We start from the raw sequence: 27,781 nt of genomic DNA, 5'->3' as shown, positions 1-27,781 counted from the left end.
TGTTGCATCTGGTAAGGTAGGGAGAGTTAATACAGGCAGAATCCAATGAGTAGAGCTTTAAACATTTTTTTCTCAGTTTGGGAATTTTATGTATGATCAGCCCCTTTTGTTCAGTGTTAAAATGTGAATTTAACCATAGTGAGGTTACAGTGTTCAGTTACTTGTGTGTGGTGGTCAGTTTTTTTGTTTGCTTGAGAAGCAAAAAAATAAATCTGGTATTTCCTATAGCAGAGTCTGTTTGTGATTATATATTGCTGGGTTTTTTGTAGTTTTTCTGCTTGCTTTCCTACAGCAAATACCACAGTACTGAATAGAATCATGAAGTCTTTTATTGTCTCAAATACTTCATCTTGGGCTATTTTTCTGTTTGTAGAAGTTGCTTAATAGGATACGTGTATTAGCAACTTAACATGATACATATGCGTGTCTGAAAAATGCTGAGGAGTGATTCGAAATCTCACCGTTTTGAGGTTCATGAGCTTGGTATAGTAATTGTAAGCTTCCCTTCATAAAATTTTGCCCCACTTTTAGTTTCGTTTAATCATAAACTAAATTCATTGTGTAACAACAATAGATACCCATAAGAAGTATTCAGATTTGAATGTATGTCCTAGAAAAAAAAAGTATTAGTTATTTGTCATCTCACACTATAACTTGAGTCCAGTAATGACATCTAGGTTAGATTAAACAAGTAATTTTTGAGTTGGTAATTAATTTCATTGAAGGACTTCAGCTTTTTAAGCTTTTGTGTGGACAAGTGATACAGCAGAATTTTTCTTTTTCAGACTTAAAGAACAAATTTATTGTCAAAACAATCCAAAAACAAAGTTGGATACCTGTGTTCCTCTTGATTAAAACATTCTTGTCAATATGATTCTTGAAATGAACACTGTTGTTTTCTGTTGTTTGTTTTTATTTTTCTTGTTGATAATTAAGGGAGAGGGAAAAAACGGGGGAGGATAAAAAACATTTTAGTTTGCAGTGATAATCACCATTACTGAAAAATGAGCTTATAGTTAAAAAAAAACAGACTGAAGTTACTTAGGCACACCAGTGAAGAACATTTAACAGAGATGCATATTTTTAGACATTTAAGATTAACTCTCAGCTTAGGTTTTCTAAAATAAAGATACACTGACAAAATTAATGGTTTCAAAAGGCCAAAGGAAGTCAAATAAATGCAGAGCTTTTAATTTTCACTGGAACAATATTTGACTTTGATTCTTACTCTGAATTTTAGAGAAATGGCAATACTTTTGCGTTAAACATTACAAGTATAATTTCCATTCTAGATGACATGGAATACTAACATAACTGGAAAGTGGTGTGTTTAATACTGCTATAAAATAACAGGTTGAAGAGGTATCTATTAGAAACATTATGTGTCCCTCTTTATTTCTGTCATGTTTTCTGTCAAGATATCTTAAGAAAAGTCAGTGCTAACTGTGGTGCGATTGCTGTTTAAAAGTGCCAGTCATTACAGTTTTAACCAGTAAAGGTGTGAAATCCCTACAGTTAAGATGCTTTTGGTTGGAAAGTCCTATTTGTTACTGATATTTCTGTAGACCAGACCATGAGGTGAGCTTCTGTGTGTCTTGAAGCAGCCCACCAAGGAAATAGGGAGTGGTGATGATGGTACTGAACTGCTCGTTTCTGCTGCCGTATGAAGTTTTTCAGAACTCAGTTCTAGTGGAGTTTCTTAAAATATAAATATTAATATAATCTTGCAGTGATTATTGTACGTAATTTATATTACAGGGCTCATAAACTTTTCTTGCTTGTATACTTTTCTTGCTGCTTGCTTCCAGCTGCCAATGTCCATAGAAGGATAAGTTAATCTACTTGAGCAAAGCTTGTGCTTGTATACCGCTGTTTTGAAAAATCAGTCACTATTATCTCTTTCAGAATCTTATCTGTTCAGAGTGTGGAGATGAATTCACTTTACAGAGTCAGCTGTCCATACACATGGAAGAACATCGTCAAGAATTGGCAGGCAGTAGGATCCACAGCTGCAAGTCTTGCAAAAAAGAATTTGAAACTTCCTCGCAGCTAAAGGAGCATATGAAAACTCACTATAAAATAAGGTGACAATCATGGGATTGTAACAAAATGAGCAGATGTTACTTTTATAGTGATAGCTGGGAAAAGCAGGAGTAGTATTTCCAGTCAGCAAAGTGCCACGATTTATGCAGATCATTCCTTTTCTTTGGTATGCTGTTCTAAAATGACACTTGCTTTTTAAAACTTTGCTTAAGTGGGTGGTTATTTTTGGAGGCCTCTTCTTTTTTTCCTGTTTTTGTATTTTGGCACACATACTAAGCATAGTTCATCTGCCAGCTATTTGTAAACATGGGTTAAGTTTCTCTCATGCAAAGTGATTTTTGGAGTGTGTTTATGATTTTAAATGCTAATAGCAGTACATTGAAGCAAATGTATATTAATTTTACATAGCATTTATTATAATGACAAAAGTTTTCATGCTTTCATCCTGCAAAGATGTAACTTGTTCTTTGCAGTTTAATCATCTTTCCCAAGAGGTCCTCATTACAGCCTCCCATGAGTTTCTTGTAAATCTGAAAAAGCACAAAAGGAAGGGGAAAAAAAGGAGGCCTGGTAAATGCTTTTCTTATTTTTGATGAATATTTGTTCTGTCCTTTCTTTCAGCTTTCTATTTTAACGTTACTTTTAGCAAGGTGAGAATTACTTTAAGTTAGAAGGAAGACAAATGTCTCTTGGTTTACTTTATATATTAAAAAAGCCTTAAGTCTTGACAGGTGATCTCTCTTTTAATCTTTACTGTTTCTGTAAAAAACAGATGGGGAAAATTACATATTTAAAAATAAGAAATACTGTCTATTCCCAGTTCTTAGAGTTGTGTAGAGTAGACAGTTCCCACCAAAATATCTGTGAAGTCGCTGTATACTTCTGGCAGAATTTACCCTGAAGATGTCTGTAGAGAGCCTCTAAGACATACTGGATTTTTACTACAGAAATAACTAAAATTCTTGGTGCATGTAGGTTCTGAGAAAAGAGCTGTTTGCGTTGTTCTTTCAGTGTGATTATGGAGTTTGGGTTATCACTGTTGCAGCTGGTACTGTGTTGCCATCAAGTTTACACTATATTGAAAGCGATGGGGTAAAATAAGCTTCTTCAAAATAGCCTTTCATATTAAAATTATTTCTTTTCCTTTTTTTTTTTTTTTTTTAATCACAGGGTATCAGATACCAGATCTTACAACAGAAACATTGACAGAAGTGGGTTTACCTATTCCTGTCCTCACTGTGGAAAGACGTTCCAGAAACCGAGTCAGTTAACACGGCATGTTAGAATACACACAGGTAAGGCTGTGGAAGTACTTATTTTATTTTCTTTTTGTTTTACAAAAATCAGTTAACCTGTGAAATACTACATATTTTTTCTTCCTGTTGGGACTTAAAATATTATTAATACATTTGGCTCATTAGATGCAGTTGTTGGTTTCAAATAAACCTTATGTAATTCTTTCGCTTAGGAAATTTATATGCTTTTAAAATTTCCAGATTTATATGATTAGAAACAGTTAAAAAAATGTAAAATACTCTATAGATTTCATTTGTTACCAAATATCATCTAGTTTAAATTAGATCTTACATACTCTAGAGAGCAGGTTCTAAAATCTACAATTGCTAAAAGAGCAAAAGTACATGAAAATTAATAGTACTAACAAAGTAGTGGTCTTGCATTTATTTAAATTGATTTATTTAAACTTACAAAGTGATCTTCAGAGCTGGTAAGCCTAGGTAGTAATTTTTAATAATAGAAGAAGTACAGGTGACTGTTCAAATTTGCAGAATGAATAGGGGATGTTTTTTGCTAAATTTCTGTCATAAATATGTGAATGTTTAAACCTTAATCAATTGAAATAATTGAAAAATGCCAAGCATAAAATAATACAAAAGTTTTAGAAGTGTACAGATGACTGTAAAAGAATAGTTCTTATGTTTTAGCCAGATACACTATTATAGCAGGAGCTTTAAACAAAGCCTTCATTGAAGATGTTCCAGTGATGTTCAATTTGTATTTGTGTTTTTCATACATATTGAATAAATTGCCATTTGTCTGGTTTTTAGCTAATTCAAGTATTCATTTATGTAAGCATGCAGTTCTGTTTGTAATATCAGTCAGTGTAATATCACTGTTCAGACAGTGATGTGATGAGTTGCCATTTGCAAGACTGGCCTTGTTTACTAAGAAATAAAAATACCATTGTGTGACACTTTCTTAAGAACCCTTTGAAGTTTTACAGCTCTAGTTATAGAAAAGTAACACAAGAGGTCACCCTTGTACCTGCTTTAAAACAATTGCTTGAAAGTAATATCCAAAAAATGGTCAGTGAAAATTAACTTCAGTATTTTAGATTCTTGACTCTATTTAATACATTAGCTTTTTCTAGTCACAATTAAAGAAACAATATTATAGTTCGTTGAGGATGCTTTTTTAAAGCTTCAAAATGTTCAAGGGCATTTATAGTTCGTTTGAATACTAGAAAGACATTTGTCTATTGGGAAATCTGAGACAGAAAATGCAGTCCTAATCTGCACATGACAGGAGGTCATTTTAAGTTCCAAGTAGCTTGCAAATACTCATTTAGTTTGTGAAGTATGTTAGTACTCTAAATCTGCAGGCAATCTGTCTGGCATTCAGCTGCTTGAGGTACTGTAAATATGTAGAAAAGAACAACTCTTGCTTTAAAGAATTTAGAATGCCCAAGTCTTCAAGTGTTAAAATAGCAGGTCTGTGCACAACATGCAGCATTACATTAGCCTCTTAATTGCAATACTTTTTTTGTTCATAGCTAGGCATTTTGAGCACTTACATCCTTTTGGGAAAAAAATCAAGTCTCAGGGACTGCAGTTCCCACATTAATAACTAAGTAAGGAACCCCTTATTCCACTCCTCAAGTCTGTATTTTATTAAGTTATACTTGAGAAATACAAAAATTTCACATTTCCACAATAGCATTAAGATTTCATTTTTACACTGAGATTCAGTTATGTAGGCAAACTTAACCTGAAGGAATACTTCTATGTGTCCAACAGCAGCTCTTACTGGAAGCTAAGCTTTTTGCCTGTGAAAGCCCAATAGGAATTTAGTATTTCCAGATATGAATCAGTGTTCTTTGTTTTAATCTCTGTTAAAACATACACAGTTAAAACCTGCAATCCTTAAAGCATCTTCAAAACCCCTAACCAGCAGAAGATATATATTCCTGCAGTGAGTAATATATTTCAGAAAAATAGCTGCTTTTGTTTCTGACAATGTGAATTTAATTAAGAGTTAGTAAGTTTAAAGTAGATGTAATTACAGCTATAAAATTAGAAAACATATAAAAGTATTTATTAAAACTGATTTAGTGTGCACATGGTAGTACTTACTGGTGTAGCAGACATAATATACTGCATGCTTATGCTGGTCTTGGCTATAGAAATGTGCAAAGGCAAAGTGTTAAATATTTTCAAGGTCCTACAGCTACCACAGCTGAACTATTTCACTAAAAGAAAAGCAAGGGTAGTAGTGAGTTTGCAGTGGGGGTTTCCAGGAGTTAATTAGAACACATGGTTGTAAAAAATGGAAATTTATTCTTGATCCGTTTAAAATATGTAGCTTTGTAATCTGTTTATGCAGTCCTCATATATTCTGTAACTTGAAATTTCTCTGGAGTTTTTCACGCTTATCTGTTAGTATACAAAAACTGTAATTATGCTCAGCACTGAGGGCACCAAAATTGTGAAATCGAGCATTTCTGTAACAATACTGGCTAGTTTTTCTTTAAATATTCAATGTGAACAGTTTTAAAAATTATTTTCTCAGCAGAGCTGTCCAAAACATTATTTCATTGCATATTTTCATTAGGTGGTTGCAAAGAATGAATGGCTGTTAATATTTATTGGGGAGTGGGAACCATATGCCATCTTTTGCAGTGCTGCTGTAAGACTTTCTGATTTTAAATTAGATAAAAGGTTAAATTTTTGACTGTTAGTTATTTACTACTGTGCATTTACCCTCTGGGCCAGTTTGTTTCTGTGAAGGTATATGCATTTGATAGGATTTGGTGTAAAACATATGTGGGTTTCTTTTTTTCTTTTTCCCTTTTTTTTCCCCATTGATTTTGCATAGCAGCTTCTTAGATCTTCCAAACCACAAGATGAGGGAAGCTATTTTAAGTAATTGCTTCATGTAGATCTCCTTTATTTTACCCATTTCAACTGATAATCATCAGCTAGGTTACAAAACTTTTTCAAAAGGCTACATTTTCATAAGAGTGGGTGCTGAGGTGGTCAAGGTAAGCAATTTTATTGTCAAAACCTTCTAATAACATATATAGTAATGTGTGTATTTTATTTTAACTGATACAGTTTTTCTTTTAGATACAGGAAACTGCTGACATTTACTTAAAACTCCTTACCCTTCCTCCTCTTCATCCTCCTGCTGTTGTTTCCTTGCAGGTGAAAGACCTTTCAAGTGCAGCGAGTGTGGGAAGGCCTTTAACCAGAAGGGGGCTCTGCAGACCCACATGATCAAGCACACGGGGGAGAAGCCCCATGCCTGTGCCTTTTGTCCCGCCGCCTTTTCCCAGAAAGGCAACCTGCAGTCACACATACAGCGAGTTCACTCGGAGGTAAATGCAATTATTCATCGAGTCCTGCGTGCTAACATGCACCTTAACTCAGTTTTGCTATTCCTATGTGCTCCAACCTGTATAGATTTACTGCTGTAGTGTAGATTCTGGTTTGCTGCTTTTACCTGTGAGCTTTCCTTAGCCTTGTCTGGATAAATGTATATTTAGGAGAAGTAGCAAAACCTTCATTTCCCATGTCTTTTCAATACATGGTAATAAATAGTGGGGTTAGGTGTTCAAAAATGTACCTATATCAGTCTTGGGAGAACGAGGGCTAGAATCAGATGAAAGAAAGCTAAAAGTGTCCAAGCAGAAAATGGTGAAAAGTTTCAAGGCAAAACAGCAACTCGCTAATTCCACTGTAGAATGTATTGCCATTTGTCTTTGAAATATGTATCTTGCAGCCTTTTACAGAGGTTTTTTTGGTTACAGGTAGAAGGAAATTCCAGAATAAGATTAAAAAAATTGTTTCAGATCTCCTTATGTCTGTTTTTTTTCCTCTTTTTGACAGTTTTTAAGATTCAAAAGGTACTGCTGTAATAATACCATCTTCTGAACAACATAAGCTATGCAGCTTTGTTCAGTAATTTCCTTGCAGAGTTTAATGATTTGTGGTTGGAAATACCCATAGAAAGAGACCTAGTTTGGAAGTTGTGAAGTGGTAGAGGTAGCACTTTTTCCTTCTTTTTTTTCTTGTGTGCAGAATATCATCTTTGTTCTCACTCTTCCCCTAACTCTGAGATTTGTATTCTTGTTTTCTGTTTTTGTGTTACAATGGTAGATATCACTAAGGATCCTTTAAGCATGTTCGTTCCTTACTTTTAGGATATGCCTTAGTATATGGATATGTCTTAGTAGCTTGTAATGCACTTAATTATGTTAAATCATATAACTTTGAGTACTGTGTCCAGTTTGGACCACTCAGTTGAGGAAAGACGTTGAGGTGCTGGAGCAGGTCCAGAGAAGGGCAGTGAAGCTGGTGAAGAGTCTGGAGCACAAGTTCTGTGAGGAGCAGCTGAGGCAGCTAGGGATGTTTAGCCTGGAGAAAAGGAGGCTCAGGGGGAATCTTATTGGAATCTTATTGCTCTCCACAACTGCCTGAAAGGAGGCTGTGGCCAGGTGGGGGTCAACATCTTATCCCAGACAACCAGCCAAAGGACAAGAGGACACAGTACTAGGCTGCACCAGGGGAGGTTTAGGCTAGACATCAGGAGGAATTCCTTCACAGAAAGGGCGATTAGGCATTGGAATGGACTGCCCAGGTGGAGTGGAGTCACTGTCCCTGGAGGTATTTAAGGAAAGACTGGACTTGGCACTCAGTGCTGTGGTCTAAATGACATGGTGGTGTTTGGTCAGACGATGGACTTGGAGGTGTTTTCCAACCTAATTGATTCTGTGATTCTCTGACTTTGTGTGACTAGTTGTCCTCAAGGTTAACATCTCTCGATATGGGATAGCTTTTGCTACATAAAAAAATGCACTAACGTTGATTTAATAATTTAAATTGACTTTTTTCAATATTAGTTAGGGATGCAGTAAAAAATATTTTTCACTTTTTTCTCTGTTACTTTGTTATTCTGTAAGAAAGAATCAAGCTGTGGGATATGGTACTTTAAATAAATGCTACACATTCTATGCTGTGTTTTGCAGTCCTGAGCCTACATTTGAGTTACTGTTTTGGATAATTTATTGAATTTTTTTTTTTCCTTTCTTGCTGTTGCTGTGTTTTCTTCAAGCCTGCATGGAACTCTATGAATTCTTTGTTTTATGCTGAGACAGTTACAAAATAACATTGCAGCTGATAATGAATTACAGGTTGATTCTCACTTCCTAAAGCACTGTTTAGGTGTAGCATATTTTATTACTTAATACCTCTTTGTGAAAGTCCTGTTCGCAGTTTAGTGTCACAAAATACAAAGTACCAATACTATATTGCAAGTACTACAGTGTGTTTTCTTTTGAATATCTTGTTGCTCCCTGCACATTGCAAGTGCTACACTGGATGTTATTGCTGTATGATGGAGTGAGGAGGAATAGTGAGGATGGTTGGAATCTGCAAATTTAGCTGCTTTAATTACCTTAACCCATTGGTGTGAAAGTCTCAAACAAGTGGCTGCTGATCACTTTCTCATTCTGTGCGTTCAAATTCAGTTCAAACTAAACATTAAACTTCCCTGCCCTTCACAGTGTTGGTTTTGTCTGCATTTTTTAATCTCGCACTTCTAAATTTCCGTTTGTATAATTTATGATGTTTCATCTTCAGCCACATCTTACTTGATAAAGTTGCATTTCACTCTTGCTTTTAAGTGTGGAATGGTAGGAGACTGTAAAGAGAGAAAAGTCTGAGGCCTTGTTTGCCAGAGGACATTTTTTTTTGCTGTCTGGTGCTTCACAACGCTGAGAAATGGTAATAAGCAATTATAGTCATGTACATAGATTATAGTTCATTTATATCGAGGAGGTACCAGCCTGGTTCAATAACGGCATATTGGTAACTTGAAAAAACAAAGCATTTTAGCTCTCATAATTCCGTAATGTACTTGTTATATAGAAAAATAATGAAAAACATAATATTTGGTAGATGTAGGGGAAATTAACTCCAATTTTTTTTTTTTTTTTAAGGTGAAGAACGGCCCTACATACAACTGTACAGAATGTAGCTGTGTCTTCAAAAGCTTGGGTAGTTTAAATACACATATCAGCAAGATGCACATGAGTGGTCCACAGAATTCTGCAAGTGCTTCAACAGATGTATCTCATGTTACAGCGGTAAGCTTTGCTTGGTATATTGTGAAAATGCCTTTGAGAGTTTTATTAGGTCTGTATTTTGATTCCAGTAATTCTTCAGATAGGCCAGCACTTCTTGACCTGTAGCTGTCTTGTGTCTTTTTCAAGTTTTGTGTGATTTTTGGTGTTAATTTGCAGGATTAAATATTAGGAAAATATAAATTGGCCGACTACATGTAAAAAAGTATTTAAAATTCAAGGATTTGGTTGAAAATACAGCAGTTTAATTCTACAACTAAGTAAAGTATAATTCTTGTTCTTACAGATTATGTTGGCTTCCTCTGATAAAACAAAAATGATGGGGAAGTTTTAGAACTATTGAAACAATGTATTCGTTTCAACTCATTTTCAGAAATTGTTTATATAATTCCAGCCCATATAAACACATAGTGGATTCTTCTGTGTGTATCTGATAACTTGTTTTAAATGTTAGCTTCTTATTTGGCAGATTATAAAGGAAAAAACATAGCTTTATTGGAAGCAGTGAATGTTTTTCTTTCTTTGCCAAGGTACAAAAAAGAGCTAAAATTCAGGAAATGTCTCTGGTTTCAAAAGACTACTGTATTTTTTGAGCCAGTGCATATTTGGTTTATTACAGTACTCTTCATTATTTTCTTTGATTAGAACTACCTTTTCTACCTTTATTCCACTTTGTTTTGCCTAGTCTCCAACTCATGCTTTAATGTTCAATGGGTGATGAGTAATACCAGACTTTGAAAGAGAATGGTTAAAATTTGGAGTCTGAACTTCATTTTGCAGCTGTATCTTGTTGAAAAAAAACTGTCTAGTAATGTTGTTTGGAAAAACTTTTTTTTAGATTTTCTGAAGTTGTTTTATAGGGCAGATGCTATTTGTTTCTTCATGTTACTTCCTAAAAAGAAAGACTAATATGTCTTATTTGTTTGCAAGTACATATATTCTCTGTCTTTTTTTACATTTCTACATTCTCAAGCCTAATCTTAAAAGCAGAATGGAAAAGAATTCCTTCATACTACCCATTGTTTATTTTCCCTGGCTAGCTCTGTTTTTATTTTTTTGGTTTGCCTAAATATTTTGGATTTTCTTAGCATATTGATATTACAGCAGTATGGTATTATCTCTGCTGCATGAATCCTTTGCTGCTTGCATGCAAGAGGGGAATAGCAAAAGCAATACAATAGTATAAGCAAAGAGAGAGAAGGGAGAAAAAGATTCTTTCTAAAATAGATGCCAAGAAGTTTAGCAAGGAGGAGCAGAGATAAAAAATGACATGTCAATTGCATATTAGAGAGGATTATGCTTTTTATTTGTAATTTTATATCTGAACCTGCCTATATTTAATTATTCCTATTTTTTATTGCTTTAGAAACTTAGTGCATTATTAGATTAGCACTAGCATTCTTAGATTAGAACTTTCCTTCATTCTGCTCAAAACTTGCAAAGCTGCTTTAACAACAAATGTCCAGTATAATAATTCTATTCTGAAGTTTGCAGTCAGTCTCTGTCATCCCTTGTTGGCATGTACATACCCGGGGATAAGCAATGATTATGTCCTTATTAAGAACCCATTCTAAAAGCTGAAGTTTCCTGAAGTGCTGTGATACCAAAGAATGCACTCTTGTGTGATACATGAGTACATCTTTTGAATTACAGTGACTGTAAGGCTGTCATTTTGCTGTCATTTGCTGCATTAGTATTTATAACTAAGGTGATTTTGTGTACTTTTGTTTCTCTCACATAGTCTCATTTTTCTGCGCTGCTTTTCTGCATTATATGAGCCATGTTTTTCTTCTTTTTGACAAAAGTTTAAAATATTTTGATTTCTTTATAGGACTCTGTCACCCAGCCTTTAACAACATCCCCTGCTAATCTTTTGCAACCTGTTGATAGCAAATGGAAGAATGTAAGTGGGAAATTTTTGTTGTATTTTTGTGTCAAGATTATAAGTGGGAGAAACTTTACATAATTTCACAAATTTTCATTTAACTGGTGAAAAAGAATATATGCTGTGATACTTCGTGGAAGTTGGATCAGCTAGTATGTGAAGGGAGGCTCCTTGGCAAATGCAGATGGTTATTTAAGGGTGGAACAGGTCTTAAATTTATTATATTGCCTCATTTGTTTACACACTCACGATTTTGGATGTAAGTCTGCTTAACAACTCTTCAAAATGGAGGTAAATACTCTTCTGTACAATAAGACCAGAGAATAAGGATTCTTTAAAGTACTGGATTGCCCTACCCCTCTGCCTTTACTTTGCAGGGATTACCATGGTTTGGTTGGAGAGGGAAGGAGCTGTGTTCATACCGGTTGAGTTGATTGGAATTTAGGCAGCAGAGGAACTGTGGGGCTCAGGAGGAGCCGTGGAGCTGGGGAAGGATGATGCAGGGCTGACTTTCTGGAACTCCATAGCAAACAGTTATGGTGTGCAGGAAGGCCTGTATGTACCAGCCCCCTGAGAATGCTGGTATGTTTTGTTGCAGCTATGCAACATCTTGTTTGTCAGCTGTAGGTTGCAGCATGGTATCTTAGGGACAGACCATCATGCACTCAAATCCACAAAACCGAGAACTGGGAAATGTGGCAGTATTGCTTTAAAGTCACCATAAACAGCCCATCCACTGTAGGCAGGGCAGAACAGGTGGAGGGGTGGCACAGAAAGTGTGTACGAGAAGGGTTAGAAGGTTTGGAACTCACAGTTAGCAGTGGAGCAGTCGAGCACCTGGATAAGAATCAAGGGGCAAACAAGTCACGCAGATATCATTGTGGGAGTCTACTGTAGACCTTCCATCCAGGATGATGATGTCAACGAATTATTCTTTGAGGAACTAAAGGACACCTCTGAGTCAACTGCCATTGACTTTATGGGGAGCTTCAGCTTGCCAGAAATTAACTGAGAGCATCACACAGCTGGTAAAACCTGGGCCAGAAGATTGCTAAAAAATCTAGATGACAACTTCATGGAACAGGTCCTAAGGGAGCAGACTCAGAAAGATGCCCTCCTTGATCTGCTGCTTGTCAGCAGAGAGGATCTCATAAGCAAAATGGAGATTGGCAGCCATCTTGGCCACAGTGACCATGACGCGATTGAGTTTAAAATCTCTGTTGACAGGAGAAAAAGTGCCAGCAAAACCTCAGCTCTGGACTTAAGGAGGGCAGACTTCAGGCTGCTCAGGGAGCTTGTAAATAAGGACCCCTGGGAGAATGTTTTTGCAGGTGCTGGGGAATATCAGTGTGGTCACTTTTTAAATGTCACCTTCTGAGGGCAAAGGAACAGGTGATTCCCAAATGTAGCAAGTCAAGCAGGTGAGGCAGAAGGCCAGCTTTGCTGAGCAGAGATCTCTTGGAAATAAGGCAGAAAAGGAAGGTATATGCCCTGTTGAAGCAAGGGCAGGTGATACGGGAGGAATACAGAGATACTGCTTGTTGCTGTAGGAGAAAATTCATGTGGCCAAAGCTCTACTGGAGCTGGAGCAGGCCAGAACTGTGGGGGACAGTAAAAAGAGTTTTTTCAAATTTATTTGTGGCAATAGGCAGAGTAAAAATAACATTGCCCCATTACCGGATGAGGATAGGACAGGAACTTGGTCTGTTCAGCCTGGAGAAGAGAAGACTTAGACCTCATTGCAGTCTAGTACAACTTCCTCATGAGGGGAGGAAAAGGGGCAGACACTGATCTCTTCTCTGTGGTGACCTGTGACAGGATCCGATTAAGTGGCCTGAAGTTTTGTCAGGGCAGGTTTGGGTCAGATACCCGGAAAAGGGTCTTTACCCAAAGGGTGGCTGGGCAGTGGAACAGGCTCCCCAGGGAAGTGATCACAGCACCAAAACTGACAGAGTTCAAGGACATTTGGACAGTCAGGCACATGGTGTGATTCTTGTGCATGGTTCTTGTGCAGGGCCAGGAGTTGGACTTGATGATCCTTGTGGATCCCTTCCAACTCGGAATATTCTATGATAGTGTGATGAAGATTGCCAGGTTTTTCCTAGCGAGAGGTATGAGTTGGAAGGAATGGATCCCATTGCCTTCTCCTCCCAGAATTGCCTAAAACTGACAGGCATCTTTCCAGGCACTCTGCCCCCAGCCTGTAGCGCTGCCTGGGTTTTTGTGACCCAAGTGCAGGACCTGGCACTTGGCCTTGTTGAACTTCACACAACTGGCCTCTGCCTATCGATCAGGTCTGTCCAGATCCAGGGTTGTATATAGTCTGTATTTCATTCTGGAAATTTTTAGGGTTTTTTCAGTTGTCTGTTTATAGTGTTCACTATTCATGAACTGTTTTCGGTGATACAGGAGGAATCAGAGCCATCAGAATCCTTAAAATATGCTATGGTGTGTTTATTAGTGAAGAGATTCAAGGTGCATTAGCTGCCTTGCCCATCAGATGAAATAGATAGGGGTGATTCCATCTTCTGTTTTGAAGAAGAGGGAAAAGTCTGTCATCTTAATAGAGAAGAGGAAAAAAAGTTCGAGGGCCGAAGCTAGGCAAATTGGCACTTTGAAATAAAGTATGAAATTTTAGTGACGATAATTTCTCTTCGAGCCATGTATTGAAGTTGGATGGCAACAGAAAAAATTAACCATGATAAACTACTTGATTGAACGAACTGCTCTAATTTTTTATGGTTACTGTGACTTGAAGGAGTAATTCACTCAGAGCAGTCACACTGTGTGTTACACAGCAGATCAAACAAACCAAGGGTCATCACAAGGTCCACTATTCCAATTGAGCAACAGTGGAATAATGAAGTAGTAATAAAACATTTCATTTTCCATGTTAGCTTTAAAATCAGATGTTCAAATGAGACCTAGAAAGAGACCTCTGAAACTTTTTATAAATAACAGCGTATCTTAAGAGTAATGGTAACAAACTTCATGTATGTGTGTACATTATTGTTCAAAAAAGATAACCTCTATGAGACTGTATATAAACTGCTGTATAATACACAGAACACTCTGGTCTAAGTGCATGTAATGCTGTGATTTTCATATTGAAGATGATGTTGAGAAGTTCCTTCATTAACAATTAATTTTGCTCTTGGTAAATTTGATCAAATTCTGGGAGAATTTGATACACTTTTAGTGTAGGCATCCTGTTCTACATAAGAGCTTCCCTACATTCTGTTTCCAGAAAAGAAATTATCTATATAAAGAGCTGTTACACTCTTTAGCAAACTGCTTTGCTTCAGTTCCTGTTTATTGCAGTGAGAATGGCATATAGTGTCTTACCCATATTGAAATGTTTATAGCACTTTTGCTAAACTGTTGTCTGAAGAGTTGGAGTCTTTTTGTGTCTCACTGGTGAGGTGAAAAAAAACCTAATGGTTAAATCAGCAAAGTAACAAGTGATATTCTCACATGCATGCAAGAGAAACAAGATAAGGATTTGTTTTATATCATCTCATGAGAAGGCCTTAAGAATACTTCATCAAATTCACAGGACATAATCTGAGTCAAGCTAATGTTTCTTAATATAATTCTCTGTAACCATCCTTTCTTTACTACAGTGACTGTCATCTTAACTGTCTAGTGTAAAGTGTCAGTATAAAGAATATCTCAGGGAAGTTTTCAGGTAGAAAGAAATAGTACACATGTGAAGCCTAAGATTATTCTTTGCTAAAAATGATCTGAAAGAAGACAGCCTTTTATATCTGTGTGTGGTTACACATGCACCTGGAAGTGGTTATTTTTAGAGAACAGAAGTGAATATTAGAAGCAAATAACCAGTGTGTTCTAGGTTACCCAGCTATGGGGCTAACCATTGTATAAATATATATTTCTCTTTTCTGCAGTAAAACAAATCATTGAAAGCAGTTGTTTCAGTAATAGTATACTTATGCAGTCTATTTGTGGTAAGAAGTTTATAAATGTAGGCAAACAGGAGACTTTATTTCTGATTTTAAAATAAATACCAAGGCTCTTTATCACTTTTTTCCTTCATATTTGTTACTAAGGTAGTCTAAAATAAAATTTCAAATTAAAGATTGAGAGATTAGAATTTTACACTTCAAGGTTTTTTAGTATTTTGACAGAGCCTGATGTGTATTTAATTTTTTAGAATATGAAGAGATTCCTCTAAAGCTAAGCAATTTCAAAGGTTCCAAATTGAAAGGGAACAGTTAGTCGATTGTTCTGAAAGGTTTTCATACAGCAGCACACAATAATTTGCTAAAAAAAAAAATCTCTAATGGAAGATTGTTTTTTCCAAAGGACCTGCTTGAGGTAAATGTGAACTTTAAAAAGATAGCCATGTCAGTTTCTCTCTTTTGGGAATTACTTTTCATGTGGCCTTACTTGTGGAGTTTTTTAGTTGATCCCTGTGTTTTCTTAATTGGTTGAAAGTTCAGTAGTTAACAATATATTTAATTCAAGCCGTAAGCTTACAATTTCAAGCTTGGGAAGAACCGAAAAAAAAAAGGGATATAAAAAAGCAATTCTATAATGAAGTGAGCAAACTTTGAATGAGGCTCTGTATAATCATTATGTCTTACACAAGTAGCTATTCTCGTAGTGGACAGTTGCCAGACATGTCACGTAAGGGAGTGGGACAGGTGAGTTCGTGATACGTACTTTTGATCTTCCTTGACAAACGTACTGCTGTATATTTCAGGCCACACATTTTCGGTCTCCACTTCTTCAACAGACAGAAAACCAGGTGTCTCCAGCTGCTGCTCATCAGGGTCAGCAGACTGTCACTGATGTCATTCAGCAGCTCCTCGAGTTACCAGAACCAGGTCCTGTAGAAAATAACCAGCCTCAACAACCTGGTCAACAGCTCAACATTGCAGTGGGGATCAGCAGAGATATTTTGCAGGTAAGGGCTCTGTGTGAGAACAGCTTTACATTTCAATGGTTCCTTTCTCATTCTTTCTTAAATTTTAATGAAATTCGTTCTCAGTATTATGGCATTCCTTATGAATTTCTAAGCAATTTTTCAGTCAAGAAAGAATTGTAAAGATTTTTTGAATGGGTGTGGACTGCACCAATGTATCTTTTGTGTAATAATGCAAGAGAAAGGCTATAAATATTAATTTAAGTGTACACCCTTGTATATGGATATTTTTATTTATACCTTTAGCTTTTTTTTTTCCAGTTGCCTAGAAGGAGCTTGTGGCATATCTGTAGGTTATGCAGTGCTTAAAACATGATATCATTCAAGAGGGGAAAAATACTTTTATCTGGTCAAATAATGAGAAGCTATGTGGCCTTTACCCTGTTCTAATTAATAAAGACTTTCTGAATATTTCCTATTTGTGCATGAAATTTTTTTCCAAGGTCACCCAGTGTTTTTCTTAACTGTATTTTGTCCTTGATAATGGCAGAAGGAGATGCGGTGTAACAGAAGAGATGTAGGGTTGTGAATTACTGTCTGTGCTTGTTCTCCAGTTTGCACCACATAAAAGCACAGACAGGATGGAACTGGGCAGAGAATAATATTCTTTAGTGTTAGTGGTAGCCTGCTAACCTGTAAGATACCTTTTCATCTCTAGACTTTTAAGTACCATTTAAATTTGGTTTTGGAAGACCTAAATGTTAGATGCAGCTATGTGCAGGTTCACTCTGTTATCTGTGCTGGATTCTCTAATGGAATGTCTAATGGAATGTGATGAGGAATTGCAAAAAGTAACAACATGATACATAACTATTATCCTGATAGCTATTAAAAAAAAAAAAAAAAAAAAGTTGTTGTTTCCTGGAACGCAGCTGTTGGCAAATATGTAAGCACAGAAAATCCAACGTAAAATTTCACATACAATCAGAAATCAATGCTGTGTAATAATGCATTTGCAGGTCTGTGAAAACAAGACATTTAATTCCTTTAATTATATTTGCATTGTATCTTCTAAGTACTTGTTTGAGACAAGTTGGGGATAACTGTGGAATGTTTCTTTCTTTATCCAGAAGTTTTTTTGTTCTTTTTTCAGCAAGCATTAGAGAACAGTGGGTTGTCATCAATTCCTGTCTCTGCACATTCTACCGACTGCAGCCAGGCTAAGGCTGCAGGGACCCAGGATCAGAACCCAGATGTCCCGAGCCTCTCAAATCATCAAGCTGATTCTAATAGTACCAAACAAGAAAAGGACCAAGACAGTCCAGATAAACTAGATAAAAAAGAAAAAAAGTTCATTAAGAAAAAATCACCATTTTTGCCTGGTAATATTGCCACTGCTTTCTACTTTTTGTGCTGTAAAGAGTGTAGTAATTGTGGGTGTGTTTATGGCTTTATAAAGGGATTTCCGAAAATGTATTGTGGATTATTTATGTACAGTATTTGCTCTTACCTGAAACACAGTGTAAGGTATGATCAATAATATTTATAATTTTCATTATAAAATATATTTTCATAAAGAAAAATCTCAGGATGGCATGAAGTTATACTTCTAAATCTTTTGGATTAGATCAGTGGAGTTATAGGAAAAGGACAAAAAAAGTATGTGAATGTGTTTTCCTCTCCCATCATCCTTCTCTGACAAGGACTGGGTTTTCTTTGTGTGTCCCAGAGTAGAGAGTTTTTGCAAGGACTGTTCTTCCCCTTTGGAAGTGAGGCCTCACAAAGGCATAAGGGCAGGACTGCAGATCTTCACTGATCCCATGTAGGGAAGGATGAAGGCTGGCATTATATTATATGAATAATACTTCATGTCACCTGTCTCTGGAATCACAGTACTGATATGATATTGTCAGTATAAATCCATGTTATTATTCTGCCTCTGTACTGTGTTGTGTATATGCAAGCCTACATTTTGTCTCTGTGTGCTTAAATGCAACTTCAGTTTCAAGGTTGCTTGAGCTTTATGGCTGCTAGAAGTTGGTTGTTCCAAGTAAAGCCTTCAGACTTTAGTGGCCAGCCTGGTATATACAGTGCTATAATGCAGCCTTTGATCTCTGTCTGTAGTATCTTCATAGTTACATTGATGTTGCTTTTACTTCTGCAAGGCATGGAGAAATTGATCCAAAGTAAAAACTTGTCTTCTCCCGTATAGCTGTGATAAAAATTAACTTTTTCCTCTGGTAATAATTACTTTGTTACTTGTGTATAACAGTAACAACTCTCTAGCTGTGACTACAAATAAAAATAAAAGATCACTTCTCTACAGACAAACACAACCACTTTTGTTTTTTGATAAAGTAACATGACCTCAGTGTGTTGACAGGAAAAAACCCACTATGTGAACCGATTTAAATGAGCAGACAATCTGATATTGAACAACATGTATAAATAAAAAACTCTGATAGGATTTAGAAGGGGTTCCTTTCATTTTTTGTTGAGAAAAAACATCCTGTTGCCTTAGGACAGACCTTAGGGTTCTTGGATCATAAAACAAATTTTGTAAAAAAGTAGCCTTAAATTGTAAAAATATCAGAAGGACTTGTGCAGTTTTTCTTCCTTTACAAGTTTAGAAAATGTAATATACATCTGAACTTGCAAAAGAGAGGGTCAAGCAAAGTATCTCCTCCAGTTAGGTATGTGTTTAGTATGTAAAATAATTTGTTGGGGTTGAGGATTTACAGTCATTGTTGGATAATTTTGTGTTAGATATGTTATTTATAAGTTAACTGGTATATTATATTGCATTACAGCTGCATTCTACATTTCTAAGTGGCATAGAAGTTGCATTGTTTGAATTTCAACAGGATTCTCTTGGGGTTTGTTTTTGTCATTCCAGCCCATCACCATTTTCATGAAGGAGAATATATCTGATAGAGAAGTTAATCTTCTATGAAGTGTGTTGTGATGGCATCTATTGCACAAAATGTTTTTGTGGTCTGATTGCTTTGTACAATAACATCAATGTGGTGGGATTTTTCAAGAATTGTTAAAAGGTTTAAAGAGCATTCATTTTGGTATTCCTTGTTTTAGGTTCTATACGTGAAGAAAATGGAATAAGGTGGCATGTTTGTCCATCCTGCTCTAAGGAATTTAAAAAACCGAGCGATTTAGTGCGCCACATTCGCATTCACACCCATGAGAAGCCATTCAAGTGTCCCCAGTGCTTCCGCGCCTTTGCCGTGAAGAGCACTCTAACAGCACACATAAAAACACACACTGGCATTAAAGCTTTTAAGTGCCAATTTTGTATGAAAAGCTTTTCCACCTCAGGGAGTTTAAAAGTTCACATTCGCCTGCATACAGGTAAGGCCTTGAAATCACTTTGTGTATTCTATGATGTGGATGAGACCTTGAATGAGAAAAGACTGTGAAATGTGTAAGTTGTAGACATGTCTGTCATGTCATTGTTAATATCGATCATAGAATGTATCATTTTAGTGTCATACATGATGAGTGTAATTTTTTGTCATAACTTTCTAGTGTTTCATGGCTTTGAAACTTTGGGCTCTTACAAAAGCCATGGACATTCAGTTTTCCGATGAGTCAGCTGTTGTTCCTTTTTAATATCGCTATTCTGAATGTATTTAATTGTGCTTTTAAAGAGTAATACTCTTAAAATTTGAGTTCTGATTTTACTTATCCCCAGTCATCTTTAATATTTACTCTGCATCTTCCCTCTCCTTCCCCACACTTTTTGATAATTTCACAGTGACACTCAGGACTGGTTACTTCCCATTTTATGCTCTACATTACAGTGTTGTTTCATGTTTTCACCAACTTACATGTTTTCAGCATGTTACACTGCATATCCTAAAACTCCTCTGATCATATGGTCTTTGTTTACATAATAGATGATGTCTTCAACATGTCTTTTTATGTGATTGAACTATCCTTTCCATAGAGAAAAATTAATTTTCTGCTTTTGGTAGGCTACCTGGTTGTTTTCCAATTTCTTTCTTTGTTCATACAGGTAGACAGAGTTTCGGCAAGATAAATGTGCTGCTCTTTCCTTTCATTCCTGTTTATGTAATTATCTTCTGCAAAAGTATCATTCATTGGCTTAGGTGCATTTGGTGTTCAATGTGTTTTATAGTTGGATGTATTTTATCCATGAAATATCAATGTTGGATTCATCTGCAGAAGGTCTTACACTTTTTTTTGTGAACTTGTAAACCAGTGTTTTTTTCTGTTAAAGTCAGTCTTGCTTTATACAAGAATTCAGATTAATTCAGAGTGGCAGAAGCATTAGGTGGCTTGGAAAATAGGTAGTCCAGTGTTTATGGAACTGCTCTGTAGTTTCATACAATGTTTTAGTTATTGCATTGTGAAGAGTGGTTCATTATTCTGCATTTTTTCTGCCTGTGATTGAACTTGATAAAAGCTTTCTTCATAATACCCAGTCATGTTTCCTAGCTTTTTAAATTCAAGATTTCCCCTTGAACAAAACCAGAAAGTTGTTCAGCTTTGCCTGTCTCTAACTTAGCAAATTCTCTAGGAAATCGCTCCCAAGGAGATTTCTACTGGATTTTGCATTACAAAAGTCGTTTTTTGATACTTCTGGTGGCATGCTTTTTTGACTGCCATCAAACAGAGTTGATGTTTTCAGAGACGGATGTATAATTTTTTTGACTTTGTCCCATCACAGTTCCTTCTCTTTTATCCTATTATATAACATACTTGCCTGTGTGTTTGCTGATTCCTTTTTCTCACAGTTTTTTTAAAGTTTGTTTTGGAAGAACTTTAACCTGCCATGTGCAACTCTTAGGAGAGCTTCTGAAACACTTGAAAATTGCTGTCACTTTCTCATCATCCAGTTTCTTGATAACAAACTTGCTTCAAGTGATGTGTTTCAATCCATTAGCAGTTCAGCAGATTAGTTGTTACCTTGATTGGTTTTATGGATCTATCTTGAAAACCTATGTAACAATAAACACCATGAGAGAAGGCAAAAAAAAAAATACAGGAAAGAGAATTGGTATTCTAAAGCTACATTTCTAGGTTGATGGAAATAAAATTTTAAACTAATTTTTTTTAATATTTTGCAGGTGTTAGGCCTTTTGCTTGTCCTCACTGTGACAAGAAGTTTAGAACATCGGGCCATCGGAAAACTCACATCACTTCACATTTTAAACATACGGAGCTAAGAAAGCTGCGACATCAACGTAAACCCGCAAAAGTTCGAGTAGGAAAGTCAAGTGGTCCAGTACCAGACATTCCTTTGCAAGAGCCCATACTCATAACTGATTTAGGTAAAGATCAAGTAAATCCATACTCTCTTGAAATTTGGATTTCAATGGAATATAAAGGTCACATTTTAATCAAGCAAAAGCATTCAGAGCTCACTCGTCTTCAAAGATGCGCTTTGAAATAAGTCGTCAAAAACAAACTTCAGCAAAGTGCCATATTTTATAGTTTGCTTGCAGTAGAATTAGTAAGAAGAGGATTTTTTATTTACAGTGAAATTGTGTAATCCTTACCAGTAAAAAAGTATGTGTGTTTTTATATTAAGGAGTTTAAGTATTATTAGATTGTAGGTATGGAAGAGATGGCAGTTCATGACCTAGATTCTTCTTAAGATGATCATGTTTATTCAGATTACAAATATTAAGGAGTCGGTGTGTTACATGATTTTAAGGTATTTGTTATAAATTGTGACCTCAGCTGAATTAGTGGTAATGATTAGTGGTCGTATTTCAGAAAGGCGCCTTAATTTTGGAACCTGCTTTGGAGAATTCATCCAGTTATTTTATATGTTGTATAAATATTGTCACAAGGTTATATAAAATGACTTTTTGGAAGAAGTTTTACAGCCCAATCAAAACAGTATGTTGTCCAGTAGAGTTCAGTGTAGTGGGTGAGGTGTTTACTCTTTGTTGTTTGATTGAACAGTCTGCTAACCCCTGACTTGTCTGTTGTACAGTCATCTTTATGGTGGAATCTTGTATTGGTAATACCTTCAGCTTATATTGATAAAATTTTTATCACTTCTTAAAAATCTTTTCGCTTTCACTGCATCCAGGAGTTAGTGAAAGCAAGAGAAGGGGTTATTTTGGTATCAGATAGAAGAAACTTAAATTTTTGGGGTACAAGCAAAATTTAGCTGACAGCTTCAGACAGATCACACAGTATTTCTTTCTTGAGTGAACCCCAGAAACAAGTATAATCCCATTTCTTGATTTTAAACAAAAACTCCACTTCAATACAATAAAGATCTGCGCAGTTGAAGTCCGATTGTTGGGAAAAGATGAATATTAACCAGAAATACTATAGAAGTTGTTTCCTATGGATGCTGATAACACATGAACTCTGCTGATATTAGAATGTTCAGTGTAAAAATAATCTCTACTGTTTCTCAGGAAGGTGTAACGTTTTTTCAACCCCCTCACAATATTTTCACATTTTTATTCATTCCCCCCAGAAAAATAATCTTAGTTCTTTTAGAGGTGTCAAGAACTTAATAATGTTACTCTGTAATAATGTTGATCTTTGAGTGGCACTTCTGTTGATATATATTTTGCTTTCTAAAGTAGTCTTAATTTTTCTAAAAGCCTGTGAAAAAAAGTCTGCAAATTGTTCTCTACCTGTTTCAATACTTTTCACTAAAGGCATATTAAATATTTGTTAAGTTGTATACCTGATATACATTGATTAAATATCATTTGCTAAGTTCGAGATTGGAAGAAGAAGTTATTGGATCAGCAATGAATTCATTACTGGCAGCTTTTTCTAAAGTTAATGCTTATTTTGGACAAGGATGCTACTATAATGAGGTGGACCTGTGGATAAAAGAAGAACTTACCACTAAAATAGCATGAACAGTATAATATCTATAATGCTAAATAGATGTATGCATAATTTTAAATAAGTGCTAAAAACATTTTCTTTATATTTTTGGATACTACAAGTTTAGTCCTGCTTTCTTTTCAAATACGAGCTCTTCAGACTACTGCAACTTTACCAATCAATTTCTCCTTTTTGTGTGTGTGTGTTTATATATGCAGGTCTTTTCCAGCCAATCCCAAGGAATAGCCAGGTCTTCCAAAACTATTTTAACAGTAATTTTGTGAATAATCCAGAGAGACCATACAAGTGTTATTATTGCCATCGAGCCTATAAAAAATCCTGTCATCTTAAGCAACATATCAGGTAAAATAAACACAATAAAGGAAGAAAATGTATGTAATAACAGATCCATGGAAAAGCATGAAATTTATATAGTATTCACTGAAAATATTTTTTTTACCATCTCTTAAACAGTGAACCAGTGATAATTGTTTTTTTTTTTGGAGTTGGAGGAGGCTTTGGAATAACTCATGCCTATGTGCAGTTCTAGAAGTACAAGTGGTTGTGTTCAACGTGCAGTTTAATTTACTAACACTTGGATTCTTTTTTCCTAAACTGTATATAGAAAAAAACAAGCACTATTTGTGAATTCTAATGGTAATGTTGTAATTGCATACTCCAGATTGCCTGCTCTGTATGTAACTCCTATTTTTTGAGAAGGAAATTTGCATTTTGTTCTGTATAGAAAACCTCTAAAAGAATTTGAGCTTACATTGTAATCGAGTAAATATTGTTTGGGATCATTATGTTGCTTGAAGCTGAGTTCAAGTTCCATGTAGTCAGTGGTTGTTACAGCCACAAAGTCATGGAGTCATAGAAAAATTTAGATTATAGGAGAACCAGTGGAGATAACTAATTCAATCTTGTTTTGAAAAGAAGAGTAGCTCAAAATTAGATGAGTTTTACAGTTTTGCAATCTTACAAGCAGTGAGATTTAACATTTAGTCAGGTTATGAAACAGTGCTCTCTGACTTACAAACTATAAATAATTAGAAGAGGAAATATGAAAAAACCCACCAAAGATGGTGCCTGGAATCTAAGGGAAGAGTCCGTACAAGCAGGTGGCAATCTGCTTGTTTCTGCAATGTAAGCTCTGTACTGCTTTCTCACTTTCTCTAGCCCAGATCGTGGTGAGTTCCTCATACTCTCTTTACAAATAAAGTTCTGTATTTTTAAGTTCTCAGATTGCCTTGAAACAGTTTCCGGGTTTTATATGCTGTCTTAACAGGAGGAAGGGAAACTTTACAGTATCACATCTTTTGTAATATCCTACCTAGATTTCTCACTGTCTTCTGTGGATACATTCCAGATGGATTGATTTAAATGAAAATAACTTTGAATTATACTGAAAATGCAAAAATATGATGTGGGTACCAATCACCTGCAACTTTCAACAATCTCTGATCTTTCAACAGAGTACTGAGTGAAGCATTTAAGTGTTTAAGTTTTTGTGGAGGAATGAGAAACTTTTTACATGTTTGCTCTTTGTAAATTGGCATTGCTATAACTAAATTGCTATGCTTGCTAGTTTTGTGGACAGTGTGTTCTCATGGAGTAGTGCTGGTCATTGCTTGCAAAGCTTGTTTCCCTCTCTGAAAAAGAGGGAAATTTGTAGTAGGGCATTTTCAGTAGAGCAGGGACTGTGAATAGTGTGTCAAATTATCCCCCATGCACACCAAGGAAGGTCAGGATACCCTACTGCTGATTTTTACCAGTGTATTGGTAGCAAAATAGTAATCTTAATAGCTCTCATATATTATGTTATGGCATCTGATGTGGTGGTCATAGACTTCCAAGGTTACTGCAATCATAAGCTGTCCCTAATTTTACCTGATTTTATTAAATCTTGCTTTTTTATCTTCCATTTCCTAGCATTCCCATTGCCTTCCTTGTAGCTCTCTCCTGGGATGCTGCAGTCGTAACCCTTACAATTCTTACTGCGTTCCACTCCATCTCCTGACTTTTCCTCCCATCTGTTTTGTATCTTAGTGTAGTCCTAAAGGGAAACTCCTCTAGCACCTCTGGAAGGAAGGATATAGCTAGTGCTATGTACTTCGATAATATAAGTGAGAGGCTTTCCCCACTTGAATATTTTTTTAACTTGGCATTATGAGAGGCAGGTTGTATTGTGCCTTGTTCAGGAGGTATTCAGGATGGACACAGTTCTTTTTCCAAGAGTTTTGTTGCTGCTAAGTGTAGCGGTTGTATGTATAAGGAGAACCGTATCTTTTTCTCCAAACTTTTGTGGACAGTTTTTTAGCTGAATTGAGGAAAATACATGTGAGTGATAATGTACTAGTCTGAAGAACTACTATACCATCTGGAATGGAAAAATTAAACCCAAGTATTGTAATGGAAACAAAATATGATCAGAAAAGGAGATCGGACTGTAGAACATAATTAAAACTACTCAGATAGCATTGTTTTCAGCCCTGCCAGGTTGTTTGTAACTTTGTTAAATTTAATTTCTGGAATTTCTTAATTGAGACCTCTTCCATCCATACAGCTATCACCTTAGTTTGGTTTATTTTGTTCATTTTAAAATTAAGTCCTTTAATAACGTTGTAAGTCAAACTGTTAAATCTATTTTAACTCCCGCTTTCTCTTGCAAAGGTCGCATACTGGTGAAAAGCCATTTAAGTGCTCTCAGTGTGGAAGAGGTTTTGTGTCAGCTGGAGTTCTGAAAGCACATATTAGAACACACACTGGATTGAAAGCTTTCAAGTGTGTTGTGTGCAACGGGGCCTTCACTACTGGTGGTAGCCTCAGGCGACACATGGGGATCCATAATGACCTTCGACCGTATATGTGTCCCTACTGTCAAAAAACATTCAAAACATCACTCAACTGTAAAAAGCACATGAAGACTCATAGGTATGTTTGCAGTTTTTTTATGAATCTTTCAATGTAGTTCGGCAGCCATTCCTTAAAGGTACTTAAAAAGGCAGCTTTGCTCTGTAAAAAGTGTATACATTTGAATAAGGGTTTTTATTTATGGGTAGCAAACCGTTAGGTACCTTTGCAGGTACCCAACAGTAAATTGTGGTGTATAGTAAAAATAAAAAATTGTTCACATAAATAGGATATATGTCTAACTAAAACCATACTTTCTCACCTTTCTTGGTAGATATGAACTTGCACAGCAACTTCAGCAGAATCAGCAGTCTTCTTCAATAGATGATTCTACAGTAGATCAGCAGAGCATTCATGTTTCTACACAAATGCAAGTGAAGATTAAAAGTGATGAGCTACAGGAGTCAGAAACTGTTGCGACGGATCAGCAGGCTATTTTAGCGTTAGACCAGCAGCCAGTAGTAGGCACAGAAGAAACAGCACTAGAGCAAGAATTGGCTGATCAGCCTTTAGAGCAAGATGAGGGTGAGTATTTGAAATGTGATAAGGTTTGTAATGAGGTAAGTTTACATGTTCTCAAATAATTGTTTCTTGACAGGAACTAGAAAAATACATGGAGTAAAGTCTACTTACTATATACTTACAGTATATAGTACAGTTTCATTCATTGGTTTACTGTTAAAATATAAAAAGATTAGGATTTGTGTTGGAAAAGGTCCGTGGACTCCAGCGGGGGGAGGAATTGCTGTCCAGCCAATGTGGTTGATAAAAGCAAGCTCCGTTTATTAGCAATCCAGAGGCACTTATATAGTATCCCAGCTTGTTAACTCTTAAGTGGCTTAAAACCTATCAAAGTGCATTTCTGCTTCTACATAATTAGACTACATTGGCAAGCTTCTACTAGTTATGTTATGATTAAAACAATTCAGAGTTCACCCTCCCTTCTCCGGATCTTATCTTCACAGCTGCACATCCTCAAAAACTCCCTTTTTGTTTCTCAGGCCTGTTTCTCACACAGGGATTTTCTCATGGAGGTTTTTGCTTGCAGGCCTTTGCTTTGTACAGTTCTTTTATTGATCCCATAATTCTATCAATGATCCATGCCCCTGATCCTTTAATCATTTTGCAACAGATTTGCCCCCTTTTTCTTTCTGTGCAAGCAATACTTGATTGGTCACAGATGTAGTGACTTTGTGTATCACCTTTCTAAGCTGAGACTATTTTCTTTCTGTAATTGTGTGTTTAATTGATGTAACTTACTTATCTGCTTGTGAATTAGGACAAAGTGGTTAGAAAGATTTATACAGGACATACCTTGGAACTTTTCACAGCCATGGCTGTGAGCTAATAGTAGAAAATCAATGGCTACTTAATTTTGTAATATTGTATGTCTAACACTAGTAACATTTACACTTAACTCATTGAGCATTTGCGAAGTTATATTAAACTTATCCCTCTCCCAGCAAGCAAGTTTATGCAAAATAGCGTGAGCCCTGGCTGCTAAAGTACTAGGTAAAAACATAAATGCTAGCCAAATTAACTGCCTTTACTTGATCTAAATGGGTGGACAGCTGATTGAAAATGTCCACTAATGCTTTTGTCTTAAGACAGTCAAAAACCCAATTTTTCACTCTACTTCTGTGTTTGGTGTTATACCCAAAAATTTATGCAATTCTCCTTCTTAGTTTTGCCTTTGGAGAGAGTTCCCTGACACCCACCACAAGTCACTAGCAGCCACCTAGGGCAGCTGTTACATTTGCCCCAGAGTCTCGCTATTTCTCCTGCTACGGAGAGTGGTGGATCTGGCAAGTCCTCAGCTCCTTCACTC

At 36.0% G+C, this 27,781-nt stretch overlaps 1 protein-coding gene across 4 annotated transcripts in view; it reads left to right on the top strand.

Annotated features, from left to right (window-relative positions):
* The window catches only part of ZNF236 (zinc finger protein 236), an 81,723-nt gene that overhangs the window by 15,359 nt on the left and 38,583 nt on the right, over positions 1-27,781 (top strand). For all 4 annotated transcript variants that reach the window (XM_069004324.1, XM_069004322.1, XM_069004321.1 and 1 more), the window contains exons 4-15: positions 1,906-2,084; positions 3,214-3,338; positions 6,486-6,658; positions 9,281-9,427; positions 11,256-11,327; positions 16,036-16,239; positions 17,351-17,579; positions 19,288-19,560; positions 21,303-21,506; positions 23,259-23,403; positions 25,714-25,974; positions 26,228-26,478. In XM_069004324.1, the coding sequence (XP_068860425.1) occupies positions 1,906-2,084; positions 3,214-3,338; positions 6,486-6,658; positions 9,281-9,427; positions 11,256-11,327; positions 16,036-16,239; positions 17,351-17,579; positions 19,288-19,560; positions 21,303-21,506; positions 23,259-23,403; positions 25,714-25,974; positions 26,228-26,478 (2,263 nt within the window). The remainder of the gene's footprint in view (positions 1-1,905; positions 2,085-3,213; positions 3,339-6,485; positions 6,659-9,280; positions 9,428-11,255; positions 11,328-16,035; positions 16,240-17,350; positions 17,580-19,287; positions 19,561-21,302; positions 21,507-23,258; positions 23,404-25,713; positions 25,975-26,227; positions 26,479-27,781) is intronic.

The sequence above is a fragment of the Aphelocoma coerulescens genome, chromosome 2, assembly GCF_041296385.1.
Source record: "Aphelocoma coerulescens isolate FSJ_1873_10779 chromosome 2, UR_Acoe_1.0, whole genome shotgun sequence".
NCBI classification, from domain to species: domain Eukaryota; kingdom Metazoa; phylum Chordata; class Aves; order Passeriformes; family Corvidae; genus Aphelocoma; species Aphelocoma coerulescens.
This window is presented reverse-complemented; position numbering and strand designations above follow the sequence as displayed.